This window comes from Macaca mulatta, chromosome 19, assembly GCF_049350105.2.
Source record: "Macaca mulatta isolate MMU2019108-1 chromosome 19, T2T-MMU8v2.0, whole genome shotgun sequence".
Lineage (NCBI taxonomy): Eukaryota > Metazoa > Chordata > Mammalia > Primates > Cercopithecidae > Macaca > Macaca mulatta.
Window position 1 is genome coordinate 2579825 of NC_133424.1, and position 13256 is coordinate 2593080.

Genomic DNA, 13256 nt, shown 5'->3' on the forward strand with positions numbered 1-13256 from the left:
CCCTCCCTGGGCCCCAGTAAGCCCACTCCACGTGGCTGGACAGAGTGGAGCCGAGAGGAGGTTCGGCGAGTGTGGGAGGGCACAGGGTGCTCTGCACACACTTGCCCCTCTCCTAGGCCTGGGTTCCAGAGCCCTCTCTGCACCCCTACCATTCGGTGGGCTCTGGGGATCGGCGTTCCTGCTCCTTCTGGGCCTCTGTTGTCTTTGAACCTCCAGGACGGTGGGCCACCTGGGCAGGTCCCCCAGGCCCCCACCATCCCAGCAGCCCTCAGGGTCCTGGGACCGCGCATTGGCTTGTGGACAGGTGTGTCTTGAGGCCTCAGGGTCTACACCCAAGCGTGCCTCTTCCACTGATGTTTCCTGGGCTTGGAACAGAACCAACCAGCCCTGCCCTCCAGGGGCTTACAGTTGCAACTGGGAGGCTGATGGGATGGGCAGGAGTGAGCAGTCCCCAAGGGTGGGCCATGGGTCCAGGCTGCCCTCCCTGGGCCACATGGTCCCAGGCAGGACCTTAACTGCGAGACTCCATTGCCTGCCCACTCCAGCCATTAGCAGGCTTTCGAGTAAGTGCCCTCATCTGGGGGGTCATGCTGGCCACTCCACAGGAAGGAGCCCCCAGGTGGGGGGCACGCAGCCCACACCCCACCCATGAGGCTTCTGTTCACACCCCTAAGCCCCAGGAACACTCGGGCAACGCATGGCCCCTGCGGTGAACATGGACAACCCCTACCTCCAGCCCGACAGCAGTGCCTGGCACCAGGCTCTGCCCTCTCTGCCTTACTCTCCTCTCTATGACCCTGTAAGTTCTCCACTGGGCATGGTGGCTCACGCCTGGAATGCCAGCACTTTGAGAGGCCAGGGTAGGAGGATCACTTGAAGCTATGAGTTCTAGATCAGCCAGGGCAACATCATGAGACCTCTCCCCCGCCGACTCTCCACATTAAAAAATTAGATGGAGGCCGGGCTTGGTGCTCACGCCTGTAATCCCAGCACTTCAGGAGGCCAAGGCAGGCGGATCACCTGAGGTCAGGAGTTCGATACCAGCCTGGCCAACGTGAAATCCCGTCTCTACTAAAAACACACACACATACACAAAATTAGCCAGGCCAGGTGGCGGGCGCCTGTAATTCCAGCTACTCAGAAGGCTGAGGCAGGAGAATCGCTTGAATATGGGAGGTGGAGGTTGCAGTGAGTTGAGATTGGATTGAGCAATTGCACTCCAACCTGGGCGACAAGAGCAAAAACTCCATCTCAAAAAAAAAAAATTAGCTGGAAACCAGGCGTGGTGGCTCACACCTGTAATCCCAGCATTTTGGGAGGCCGAGGCAGGCAGATGACCTGAGGTCGGGAGTTTGAGACCAACGTGGAGAAACCCCGTCTCTACTAAAAATACAAAAAAAATTAGCTAAGCCTGGTGGCGCATGCCTATAATCCCAGCTACTGAGGAGGCTGGGGCAGGACAATTGCTTGGACCCAGGAGGCAGAGGTTGCAGTGAGCCAAGATCACGCCACTGCACTACAGTCTGGGTGACAAGAGTGAAAACTGTCTCAAAAAAAAAAAAACAAAAAAATGAGCTGGGTGCAGTGGCCCAACGCCTGTGGTCCCAGCTACTAGGGAAGCTAAGGCGGGAAGGTCGCTTGAGCCCAGGAGGCCGAAGCTACAGTGAGCTGTGATTGTACCACTGCACTCCAGCCTGGGTGACAGAGCAGGACGCTGTCTCAGAAAAAAAAAAAAAAAAAAAAAAAAAAAAGTTATTCCCATTTTACAGATGGAAAAAATCAAGACTGGGAGAGGACTGAGAACAGCTGGCCCCTGCTCACAGCTAAGAGGCAGCAGACAGTTTGGGGCATCCAGGTTCACATATAACTCAGCCCCTTCTTTCTTCAAACCTGTTCCTCACCTGTAAATGGGGGATCACGTGTATCCTTCCCTGATAGCACCCAAGAGGTTCAGAGGGACAGCTCCTCCCAGCCCCACAGATGGAGCTCCCAAGCCTGAGGGCTATGGAGCAAAGCTCAGCTGGGGGCAGACAGCACCCAGGTGTTGCTGGGGGTGGGTCTCCAGCAGGGCAGGAAGAACATGACAACAAGGGACTCTCAGAGGGGCCACAGAGCCAGGAACTGGGGCCCTGTCTCATAGAGGGCAAAGAACACAGTCTCCCAGAGGACAGATGACGGCAGAGGTTACATAACCTGGGGTGCGCCCACAACAGGGATACCCCAAGGTAGATGAGGGCCAAAAACAAGGGTGCGGGGCCGGGTGCAGTGGCTCATGCCTGTAACCCCAACACTTTAGGGGGCCGAGATGGGAGGATTGCTTGAGCCCAGGAGTTCAAGACCAGCCTGCGTGATATAGTGAGACCCCTGTCTGCACAAAAATAATTCAAAACTTACCCAGGCATGGTATTAGCACGCCTGTGGCCCCAGCTCTTTGGGAGGCTGAGGCAGGAGGATTGCTTGTGGCCCAGAGGTCAAGGCTGCAGTGAGCTGTGATACACCCCAGCCTGGGCAACAGAGCGAGATCCTGTCTCTAAAAGTAATGATAGATCGTCTGGGTGTGGTGGCTCACGCCTGTAATCTCAGCACTTTGGGAGGCCAAGGCAGGTATATCACCTGAGGTCAGGAGTTCAAGAACAGCCTGGTCAACATGGTGAAACCCTGTCTCTTGGCCGGGCGCGGTGGCTCACGCCTGTAATCCCAGCACTTTGGGAGGCTGAGGCGGGCGGATCACGAGGTCAGGAGATCGAGACCATCCTGGCTAACACGGTGAAACCCCGTCTCTACTAAAAAATGCAAAAAATTAGCCGGGCGAGGCGGCGGGCGCCTGTAGTCCCAGCTACTCGGGAGGCTGAGGCAGGAGAATGGCGTGAACCCGGGAGGCGGAGCTTGCAGTGAGCCGAGATCGCGCCACTGCACTCCAGCCCGGGCGACAGAGCGAGACTCCGTCTCAAAAAAAAAAAAAAAAAAAAAAGAAACCCTGTCTCTACTAACAGCACAAAAATCAGCCGGGCATGGTGGGAGGCCGCCTGTAATCCCAGCTACTCGGGAGGCTGAGGCAAGAGAATTGCTTGAACTGGGGAGGCAGAGGTTGCAGTGAGGCAAGATTGTACTACTGCACTCCGGCCTGGGTGACAGAGCGAGACTCCCTGTCAAATAAATAATAAACAACGAGGGTGCAGCAGAAGAGGGGGTCATGTGTAGGGACACGTGTGTGTGTGTGCGCACTGGAACTGCCACATCATCTTGATTTAAGACCGTCAGGTCTTTGCTTCGTAACAGTTTTAATAGTACTTTCTGTAGTACTCAAACATTTTTTTTTTTACCATGTGTATTTACTACACGCCTCTAAACGTCAACAGGTATCTAAGCAATGCAATTATGGGCCATTTGTCCTTTCATTTTTAGGTTTTTCTGTATGAAAACTCATCTTCTAAATAAAACCTCCCCCCACCCCCTGCCCAGTGTGGGCTGGACTGAGTGACTCGCTGCCACAGAACAGAGCAGGGACAGGAGATGATGGCGATGGGTCCCCAGGAGACCCAGGGACCCCAACCTGCAGCAAGAGGCCAAGGTCAACATCGTGGGTGAAGTCGTGGGGGTCTTAGCGCCCCCTGCTAGGATGTGAGGAGAAAGGGGCCTCCAGTGGGGTGTCCTTCCCCAAACCCTGTCACCTCAGTGTGACCTCAGGAAGACAGGCAAACCCAGATTAGGAGACTTTTTTTTGGTTGATTTTTTCTTTTTTTTTTTTTTTTTTGAGACAGAGTCTCACTGTCGCCCAGGCCGTAGTGCAGTGGCGTGATCTTGGCTCACTACAGCCTCTGCCTGTTTTGGCGATTCTCCTGCCTCAGCCTCCTGGGTAGCTGGGATTACAGGCACCTGCCACCATGCTGGGCTTTTTTTTTTTTTTTTTTTAAAGATAAGAGTTTCACTCTTCTGGTCCAGGCTGGAGTGCAGCTGCATGATCTCGGCTCACTGCAACCTCTCCCTCCTGGGTTCAAGCAATTCTCCAGCCTCAGCTTCCCAAGTAGCTGCGATTACAGGCATATACCACCACGCCCGGCTAATTTTTGTATTTTTACTAGAGACGGGGTTTCACCATGTTGACCAGGCTGGCCTTGAACTCCTGACCTCAGGTGATCTGTCCACCTCGGCCTCCCAAAGTGCTGGGATTACAGGTGTGAGCCACCGTGCCCGGCCAATCACCGTGCCCGGCCGATTAGGGGACGTTTTACAGAACACCTGAGCAGGCCTCCTCAAGACTGTCAAAGTCATTAAAGACAAGGAAAGCCTGAAGAACTATGCCATGTGGGACCCTGGATGGGGGCCGGGCCAGGAAAGGAAAAGACTTTGGGGGTAAACAGGAAGCTAGAACAGAGAGCCCGGGGTTTCACTGTCAGAGCTGTGCCCATGTTAATTTCCTGGCTTTGGCCAGGCACAGTGACTCACGCCCGTAATCCTAGCACTTTGAGAGGCCCAGACAGGTGGATCACTTGAGGTCAGGAGTTCGAAACCAGCCTGGCCAACATGGTGAAACCTCGTCTCTACTAAAATTACAAAAAAAAAGTATCCAGGTGTGGTGGTGTGCGCCTGTAATCCCAGCTACTCAGGAAGCTGAGGCAGGAAAATCACTTGATCCCAGGAGATGGAGGCTGCAGTGAGCCGAGATCACACCACTGCACTCCAGCCTGTGTGACAGAGTGAAACTCCATCTCAAAAAAAAAATGTTCCAGCTTTGACGGGGTGTTACCACAAGGGAAGCCGGTGAACGGTTGATGGGATTCTCGGTACCACTCATGCAGCTCTTCTGTAGACCTCAAACTATTCCAAAATAAAAAATGTTGTATTATTGTCTTTAAGATGAGATTTCACTGTTGCCCAGGCTGGAGTGCAGTCATAGCTCACTGTAGTCTCTACCTCCTGGGCTCAAGTGATCCTCCCACCTCAGCCTCCCAAGTAACTGGGGCCACAGGTGTATACCACCAAATTTTATTTTCTAGAGACAGGGTCTTACTTTTGCTGCGCAGGCTGGTCTCCAACACCTGGGCTCAAACAATCCTCCTGCTTTGGCCTCCCAAAGTGCTAGGACTACAGGCAGGAGCCACCACACCCAGCCCAAGATAAAAACTTACTTTTCTTTTTTTTTTTTTCAGACGGAGTCTCCCTCTGTTGCCAGGCTGGAGTGCAGTGGTGTGATCTCGGCTCACTGTAACCTCCATCTCCTGGGATCAAGTGATTTTCCTGCCTCAGCCGCCTGAGTAGCTGGGATTACAGACACGTGCCACTGTGCCGAGCTTTTTTTTTTTTTTTTTGAGACAGAGTCTCGCTCTGGGCAATGGCGCAGTCTCAGCTCACTGCAACCTCCGCCTCCAGGGTTCAAGCGATTCTCCTGCCTCAGCCTCCCGAGTAGCTGGGATTACAGGCACCTGCCACCACACCTGGCTAATTTTTGTATTTTTAGTAGAGACGGGGTTTCACCATGTTGGCCAGGCTGATCTCAAACTGCTGACCTCATGATCTGCCTGCCTCAGCCTCCCAAAGTGCTGGGATTACAGGCATGAGCCACCACGCCCAGCCGAAACTTAATTTTTAAACAAACATGAAAAGTGGATGTCGGGGTGACTGGACTGAATAATAATAATGACAATGGCAACGCAGCAGCAGCTCACATTCGCGGCACTACTTGAAGTTGCTTAAAAGTCCACTCCTAAAAGGCACCCAAGAAATACTCCTAAGGGCAAGGGACGGTGGCTCATGACTAACCCCAGCACTTTGGAAGGCCAAGGCGGCAGAATCGCTTAAGGCCAGGAGTTCCAGACCAGCCTGGGCAACAAAGCAAGACTGCATTTCTACACAAAATACAGTTAGCCAAGTGTGGTGATGTGTGCCTGTGGCCCCAGGTAATTGAGAGTCTGAGGTGGGAGGATCACTTGAGCCTGGAAGGTTGGGGCTGCAGTAAGCCATGATCGTATGATCACACCACTACACTCCAGCCTGGGTAACAGGGTGACAGTCTGACTCAAAAAAAAAAAAAAAAAAAAAAAAAAAGATTCCTGGCCAGGTGTGGTAGCTCACACCTGTAATCCCAGCACTTTGGGAGGCTGAGGTCAGGAGTTGGAGACCAGCCTGGCCAACATGGTGAAACCCCGTCTCTACTAAAAACACAAAAATTAGCTGGGCGTGGTGGTGAGCGCCTGTAATCCCGGCTACTCGGGAGGCTGAGGCAGGAGAATCGCTTGAACCCGGGAGGTAGAGTTTGCAGAGAGCCGAGATTGTGCCACTGCACTCCAGCCTGGGCAACAGAATGAGAGTCTCTCTCACACACAAAAAAAAAAGAAAAGAAAAAAAGAAAGATCTGTAAGGAAGAGTGCATAGGGCTGCGCACTGTACTGCTGGTAACAGAAAAAACAGACCCCAGTGTCAGCGCTGGGGCTGCAGAGACCCTGTGGCTGCTGGAGAATCAGGCAGAACCGTCAGTCCTGCCGCAGAGCCTCACGGATGGGGTGGGAAAAGCAAGTTTCACAGGAAAGCCTGTGCCCCAGCCACGGCCTCAATTCTCCGTGTGTTGTCACCTATACCCACAGGCTGGCTATTCACGGATGACTTTTGCCAACCTGTGGAAGCCACCTCCGGGCGGGCCTGCAGGGACCCGGTGCCATAGCAGGAGGGAGTGGACGGGTTGGGGAGATGGCCATGAGGCCTGCAGAGGACGCACTCGGCGGTCTCTGCCACCCATTTGAGTATGTGACGGTGTGACCCTGACCTCTCCCGACGATCCCGATTGTCAACAAAATCCTAAAGTCCCCGCCCCCCCAGGGATTGGCGTTCCTGCAGGACACTGTGGTCTGGTGATAACGCCTTTATTTACATTACTGCATGTGTTGCATTATGTGACCGAAACACCCACCCCTAAAGCCGCTTGGCGTTTATTTCTGTGTTAAGGCGTTAAATCACTTACCATGGTCCAGGCGGGCCCCCACGCACAGGGGCGGGGGCAGCTGCAAGCTTCTGGGGGACACAGGACAAGGTTCTGCCAGCCAGGTGGGAAGGTGGGGCAGCGGCTGCCACCCTCCAACCAGAGGACACAGCGAGGTCCCCCTGCTGGCCGACTGCAAAGAAGCCCCGGTGTGGGGTCCTGCAGGGAGCATCTCTGGGGTCCACGGCCTCCATGCTCGGAGCTACTGCAGGGACACCAAGGCCTCCTCCGTCCTGCACAGCGCGGGCAGCAGGGGTAGGATCCAGCTGGCATTTCCTTTCCCGTGTGAATCCCCCTCCCCCTGCACCCCCAGTCCCTCCTCAGCAGGACTGCAGGGCCAGGGCTGGGGATTTTATCTGCACAGAACTGAGAGGGGATCCCCCAGGCCCCCACTTCCTTGGCCTCCCAAAGATGAAAAACTTCCATAAGAGCTTTCCTCCTTGAACAGGGTCAGACAAGTGGTGTTTTTTTTGTTTTTTGTTTGTTTTTGTTTTTTTTTTTTTTTTTGAGACGGAGTCTCGCTCTGTCGCCCAGGCTGGAGTGCAGTGGCGCGATCTCGGCTCACTGCAAGCTCCGCCTCCCGGGTTCACGCCATTCTCCTGCCTCAGCCTCCCGAGTAGCTGGGACTACAGGCGCCCACAACCGCGCCCGGGTATTTTTTTTTGTATTTTTAGTAGAGACGGGGTTTCACCGTGGTCTCGATCTTCTGACCTTGTGATCCGCCCGCCTCGGCCTCCCAAAGTGCTGGGATTACAGGCGTGAGCCACCGCGCCCGGCTTTTTTTTTTTTTTTTTTTTTTTTTTGAGACGGAGTCTTGCTCTGTCACCCAGGCTGGAGTGCAGTGGCCGGATCTCAGCTCACTGCAAGCTCCACCTCCCGGGTTCACGCCATTCTCCTGCCTCAGCCTCCCAAGTAGCTGGGACTACAGACGCCCGCCACCTCGCCTGGCTAGTTTTTTTGTATTTTTAGTAGAGACGGGGTTTCACCGTGTTAGCTAGGATGGTCTCGATCTCCTGACCTCGTGATCTGCCCGTCTCGGCCTCCCAAAGTGCTGGGATTACAGGCTTGAGCCACCGCGCCCGGCTATTTTTTTTTTAAGATGGAGTCTTGCTCTGTCACCCAGGCTGGAGTGCAGTGGTGCAATCTCGGCTCACTGCAACCTCCACCCCGCCGAGTTCAAGCGATTCTCCTGCATAAGCCTCCCGAGTAGCTGGGATTACAGGCGCCCGCCACCATGCCGGCTAATTTTTGTACTTTTTTAGTAGAGACGGGGTTTCACCATGTTGGTCAGGCTGGTCTCAAACTCCTGACCTCGTGATCCTGCCTCAGCCTCCTGACCTCAGGTCATCCACTGCCTCGGTCGCCCAAAGTGCTGGGATTACAGACAGGCCTGAGCCACCGCGTCCGGCCTAGTGGTGGGGTTTCAGGGCGCTCTGCTAACAGCCATAGGCTTCACAGAAAGCACCCCGCCTGGACCCGTTCCCTCCGTGAGGCTGTGGGGTAGGGCCGGTCCCAAAGTCGCGCTCTCATCCTCCACGGACACGCACGGTGCCTGTTCCCAGCCCTGCTTCCGGCTGGGTGCTGGGGAGAGAAGAGGCTCTGGTCTGGCAGGAGAGCTCGCTGTCTGGCCGGGCACATCTGTCCTGGGACCTTATTTCTGAGCCACCGGTGCTGTCGTGGCTGGGAGATGCTGAGTGCCAAGGGAGCGCAGGCCTGGTCGGGGTCTCGGCTACTTCTCTCGGTGGGGAAGCAGGGACAGTGACCCCAGCAGTCCAGAGTCATATGAAGATCGACGTGGCCCGTAGCTGGAGCCCGGAACCAGGAGGGAAGCGGGACCAGGAGCTCGTGGTGGCCCCTGGGCCACGCTGACACTGGCTGGGCGCCCGCTGGACGGAATCCCAGTTAACAAGCCGGCCCTGCACTCCTACCTTGATGCTGACACCCAGATTCAGAGGTGGACAGGCAGGTGCCCGCCATGGGGGAGGAAAGAGGAGGCGCCTGCTCCCAGAGGCCCCACCTCAGGTCACGGCCACCACAGGTCAAGAGGACGGAATCACAGCCAAGCAGGGATGGTCTCCATCCTCTTCCAGAACCCCAGTGGGCCCTCGGGTCATGCAGAACACAGCCAGCCAGGTGGGTCCTACCAGCTTGGCATTAATGGGACGACGGACGAACAACAGCCACAGCATCATAAGAGCCTGGGTCAGCCGCCCACACACCCATGCTGGGACCCCGTGAACGCCAGTCGGGGCTGACAGGCCACTGGTCCACTGGGCAGCAGCCTGAGGGTGCACAACCCTGGGCACCACCCCAGACCTGACCCACTGGAAGGGCCTAGCCCACATCTCAGGCAAGCCTCTGCCACATCCACAGCAACCATGCTCCAGGCACTGGCCCTGGGCAGGGTCTGCCTCCCCACCCCTCCCAGGGCTCCGGGTAACTAGACTGGGCCTAGGCCACAGCGTCACCTGGCTGTTGTCTGTTCCGGCACCCAGGGGCCCGCCCTGGGGTGTACCAGGTGCAGGTGACACAGGGTGGACCAGAGATTCAGCCCCCAGGCGCCTACCCGGGAGAAGGCTGCTGCCGAGCTCCAACAAGTGTGTCCTGGAAAATACACAAAATGGAGAACGGGAAGTTGGCTCTGCTCCCAGGTAGCCTGGCCCTGGGCCATACCAAGTGGGAGGTGGGGAGAGCATGCGTCCTGGAACAGAGCGCTGGCCTTCCCTGTCACAGCCCTTGCGGGGTCCTCCCGGGTCCCAAGAGCAGGGGGTGGTGGGGAGAGGTCGAGGGTAGAAGTTGGCCTGAGAGCCTGCAGCCTGAAGGCCCAGACTCAGTTTACCCCATGTGAGGGGGGCAGGCTGAGGGAACACAGACACGTACACTGCAGGCGTCTGGGAGCCCTTCTGAAGCCTCGGCTCCGAGTTCGCAGCAGCTTGAGAATGGGGCTGCCTGAAACCAAGGTCAGCATCGCCCACAGGGAATATCCACAGCCCGCACGGCGGGAGGGGTGGCCCCAAATACGGAGATTTCCAAAATCCTCTTCACCACAGTGTCGTGTGGAACTCGTACCACGTGGATCATCTGAAGTTGTCAACTATTTTAAGATGAGAATTTCATCTCAGTTTGATCTATAAATCTAAGCATCTAAGCAATCTCATGGCCGGCGCGGTGGCTCACGCCTGTAATCTCAGCACTTTGGGAGGCCGAGGCGGGCGGATCATAAGGTCAGGAGATCGAGACCACGGTGAAACCCTGTCTCTACTAAAAATACAAAAAAAATTAGCCGGGCACGGTGGCGGGCGCCTGTAGTCCCAGCTACTCAGGAGGCTGAGGCAGGAGAATGGCGTGAACGCGGGCGGCGGAGCTTGCAGTGGTGAACCCAGGCGGCGGAGCTTGCAGTGAGCCGAGATCGCGCCACTGCACTCCAGCCAGGGGGACAGAGCGAGACTCCATCCCCCCAAAAAAAAAAGAATCTAAGCAATCTCAATGTTTTCAAAGAAGATCACCACGGTGGGAGAACCAGATAAACTTGCCTGCTGTTCAGGAGAAAAAAAGAAATGTGCAAAATAATGCAGGGAGGTGGGGCCTCCAGACAGTGGGTCATAAAGACAATGGGGTTCTGGAAAACTGGGATAAGAGTCTAGAGACAGATGCGAATCCGCTTGCCATAAAGACAGCACTTCAGTGGGGAAAAGAATGCTTTTTTGGGAAATAAAGTTGGGACTATTTAGGGAAAAAAGTTTTGCTTCCTACCTTACTTCTTACCAGGAATACTTTCTCTTTTTTTTTTTTTTTTTGAGACAGAGTCTCGCTCTGTCACACAGGCTGGAGTGCGGTGGCGCGATCTCTGCTCACTGCAAGCTCCGCCTCCCGGGTTCTCCTGCCTCAGCCTCCCGAGTAACTGGGACTACAGGTGCCCGCCACCACGCCCGGCTAATTTTTTGTATTTTTAGTAAAGACAGGGTTCTACCGTGTTAGCCAGGATGGTGTCGATCTCCTGACCTCGTGATCCGCCCACCTCGGCCTCCCAAAGTGCTGGGATTACAGGCGTGAGCCACCGCGCCCAGCCTTACCAGGAATATTTTCTAAAATTATGTGTAAACATTTAAATATATGAGGGGGAAAAAGAAAACAACACTACATTTCCAGAAGAAAACCTCAAATGTTTTATAATCTTACAGAGGAGAAGATATTCCTGAGATGACACCAAAATGCAGGAGCCGTAAAGGGAAAAAAACTAATGACCAGTAACAATTTTAGATGCCTGGCTTATAGAAAAAAATACACACAAAGTCAAAGACCTAATGACAGACAGAAAAAACAAACGCTTCTACTAGACAAAAGGTGAATTTCCTTAATCTGTAAAGTGCACCTAGAAACCACCACCATCCACCCAACACAAAAATGAGCCAAAAAGATAAAATACAAATGGCTTTTAAATAGTCAAACGTTTATAATAAATATATTTTCCAATCTCGAAATAATTATCAGTGGTAACAATCATCAACGTAAAATAGACGTGACAGGAGCATTACGATGTTTCATTATACTTACAGGAAATACAACTAAAGCTACAGTGAAACACTATCTCACGCCTACCAGGTCTACAAAATCCAGCTTGGGCAAGGTGTCACTGGCCCCCTCTTACATGCTGGTGGGGGAGGGCAATTTGGTACCACCCCTTTAGGGGCCTAAATAAAGCCCCTAGCACTTCTGCACCAAGGAATTTAGCCTAAGAAAATAGTCCGACTTGGGCAAAAAAGGATTTGTACAAGGAATAGTCAAGTTAGCATTGTTCGTTATAAAAGTAAAGACCCTAAATTTCCACAGGAAAGGGGATAAATTCTGGAGCTATAAAACTCCGTTTTCGTGTTAGTCCCACCTGTATCTGAACGTATGGGCGCCCCCTAAGCTACATTAAGCATAAGGACCCCAAGTAAAGAAACTGACCTTTTGCAGAAACGCATGTACATGTTCCTGCATAGACTTTCTCTGTTGACACGTAAGAAACGGGTTTCTCTCTGCCCCAGGGGAGGAGAACTGGGCCTCGGAGGTTAGGACTGGGAAAAACACATCAAGTCTTCACCAAACACCCTTTCAGGCTCCTTGAATTTTCTACCCTGTGCACCTGAACACACTTTTGTTCTCTTGCAAGCAGTTGCTTTGCACTGGCGGCAACGAGGACACGGCGGAGTCCCAGCTCGCAGGGAGCTTAGGTTCTGACGGCGTCAGAAGACAACACGCTCTGGACGAGCGCAACGCCCAAGGGTCAGCGGCAGCAGCGAGCAGGGGGCACGGGATGCGGGGAGGCTCTTCGGAAGGCATGAAAGTCAGACGTGTTCCGAAACGTGAGCCGCGCTGGGGGGCGCGGCGCACGACCGGGGACAGAAGGAGGCCACTGCGGTCGCAAAGTCTAGGCCGTGCAAAGGCCCCGTGGGCAGCCAGGAGCCCAGGCATTCCCTGCTCTAGCGAGGTTTCCTTCCGAACGTCCGGTCGCACCGCTTCCCATGGAACGGCGGGCGCTGCCCCACAGCACCGACCCCGCGGCGGCCTCCACGCGCCCACGAGGAACTTTAGGCCGAGGGAAGGCGTGGGAGGGGCCGGAAACGGGCAGGGCCGAAGCGGACGGGTCCCTGGCTGGGTCCCAGCGGCCGCCACTTACCACCGAGACCGCCTCTTCGTCCACAGCCTGACGCCAGCCACCGCCGCCATCGCCACTTCCGCACGCGCGCCGCCACTTCCGCTTCCGTCAGTGCCGCGGCCCCGCAGGTGACGCGGCGCCCTTCTCTCGCCCAGGCTGAAGCACCGCCCTCTCTTAAAGGAGCCGCGGACTAGAGCTACTTGGAGGCAGCTTGGGGTCCCGGCCTCGCCACCGCCTGGTCGCGCGACACAGGCTGAACCCTGCCCAATCGTAAGGTGGACGACAGGCCACCGGTTCCCGAGTCCTCCCAGTCGTAGGGCTTCTGCCCTAGAGGTCGTAGGAGCTCTTCTCGTGACCCCAGCTCCAAGGTCGGCTCCCTCTTCCAGAGGAGACCCTTGGGGCCCAAGCACCTGCCACCGCCCTCTGCTGGACCCCAGCTTCGCCATCTACAAAGGAAGCGGCCTGCTTGCCCGAGCTCTGGGGTCCGTCAAGCGCGGCACCTCAGGACCCAGAGTGCCCTGTCCTGGCCTCTCTGCAGTACGACTGATGGGAAGCTGTCGAGGGGGCGGTCCCACGATGACAGCAGGGCCCCCACGCCTGGCGTCCTCATCGCGCCCACCCAGCAGAGCTCACCAGCCTCCG

At 55.3% G+C, this 13256-nt stretch overlaps 1 protein-coding gene across 2 annotated transcripts; it reads right to left on the reverse strand.

Moving 5' to 3' along the window:
• Window positions 1-7481: 7481 nt before the first annotated feature.
• LOC144336968 (uncharacterized) lies at window positions 7482-13060 on the reverse strand. 2 transcript variants are annotated; one of them, XM_077979156.1, is made up of 3 exons: window positions 12636-13060; window positions 11924-12033; window positions 8149-9577 (listed from the first exon to the last, which is right to left on the reverse strand). In XM_077979156.1, exons 1-3 carry the CDS (start codon window positions 13058-13060, stop codon window positions 9438-9440), a joined length of 675 nt encoding a protein of 224 aa, XP_077835282.1. In that variant the 3' UTR covers window positions 8149-9437. The 2 variants fall into 2 exon arrangements, with proteins under 2 accessions (XP_077835281.1, XP_077835282.1); XM_077979155.1 differs by lacking the exon at window positions 11924-12033 and having other exon boundaries at window positions 7482-9577.
• Window positions 13061-13256: the final 196 nt, after the last annotated feature.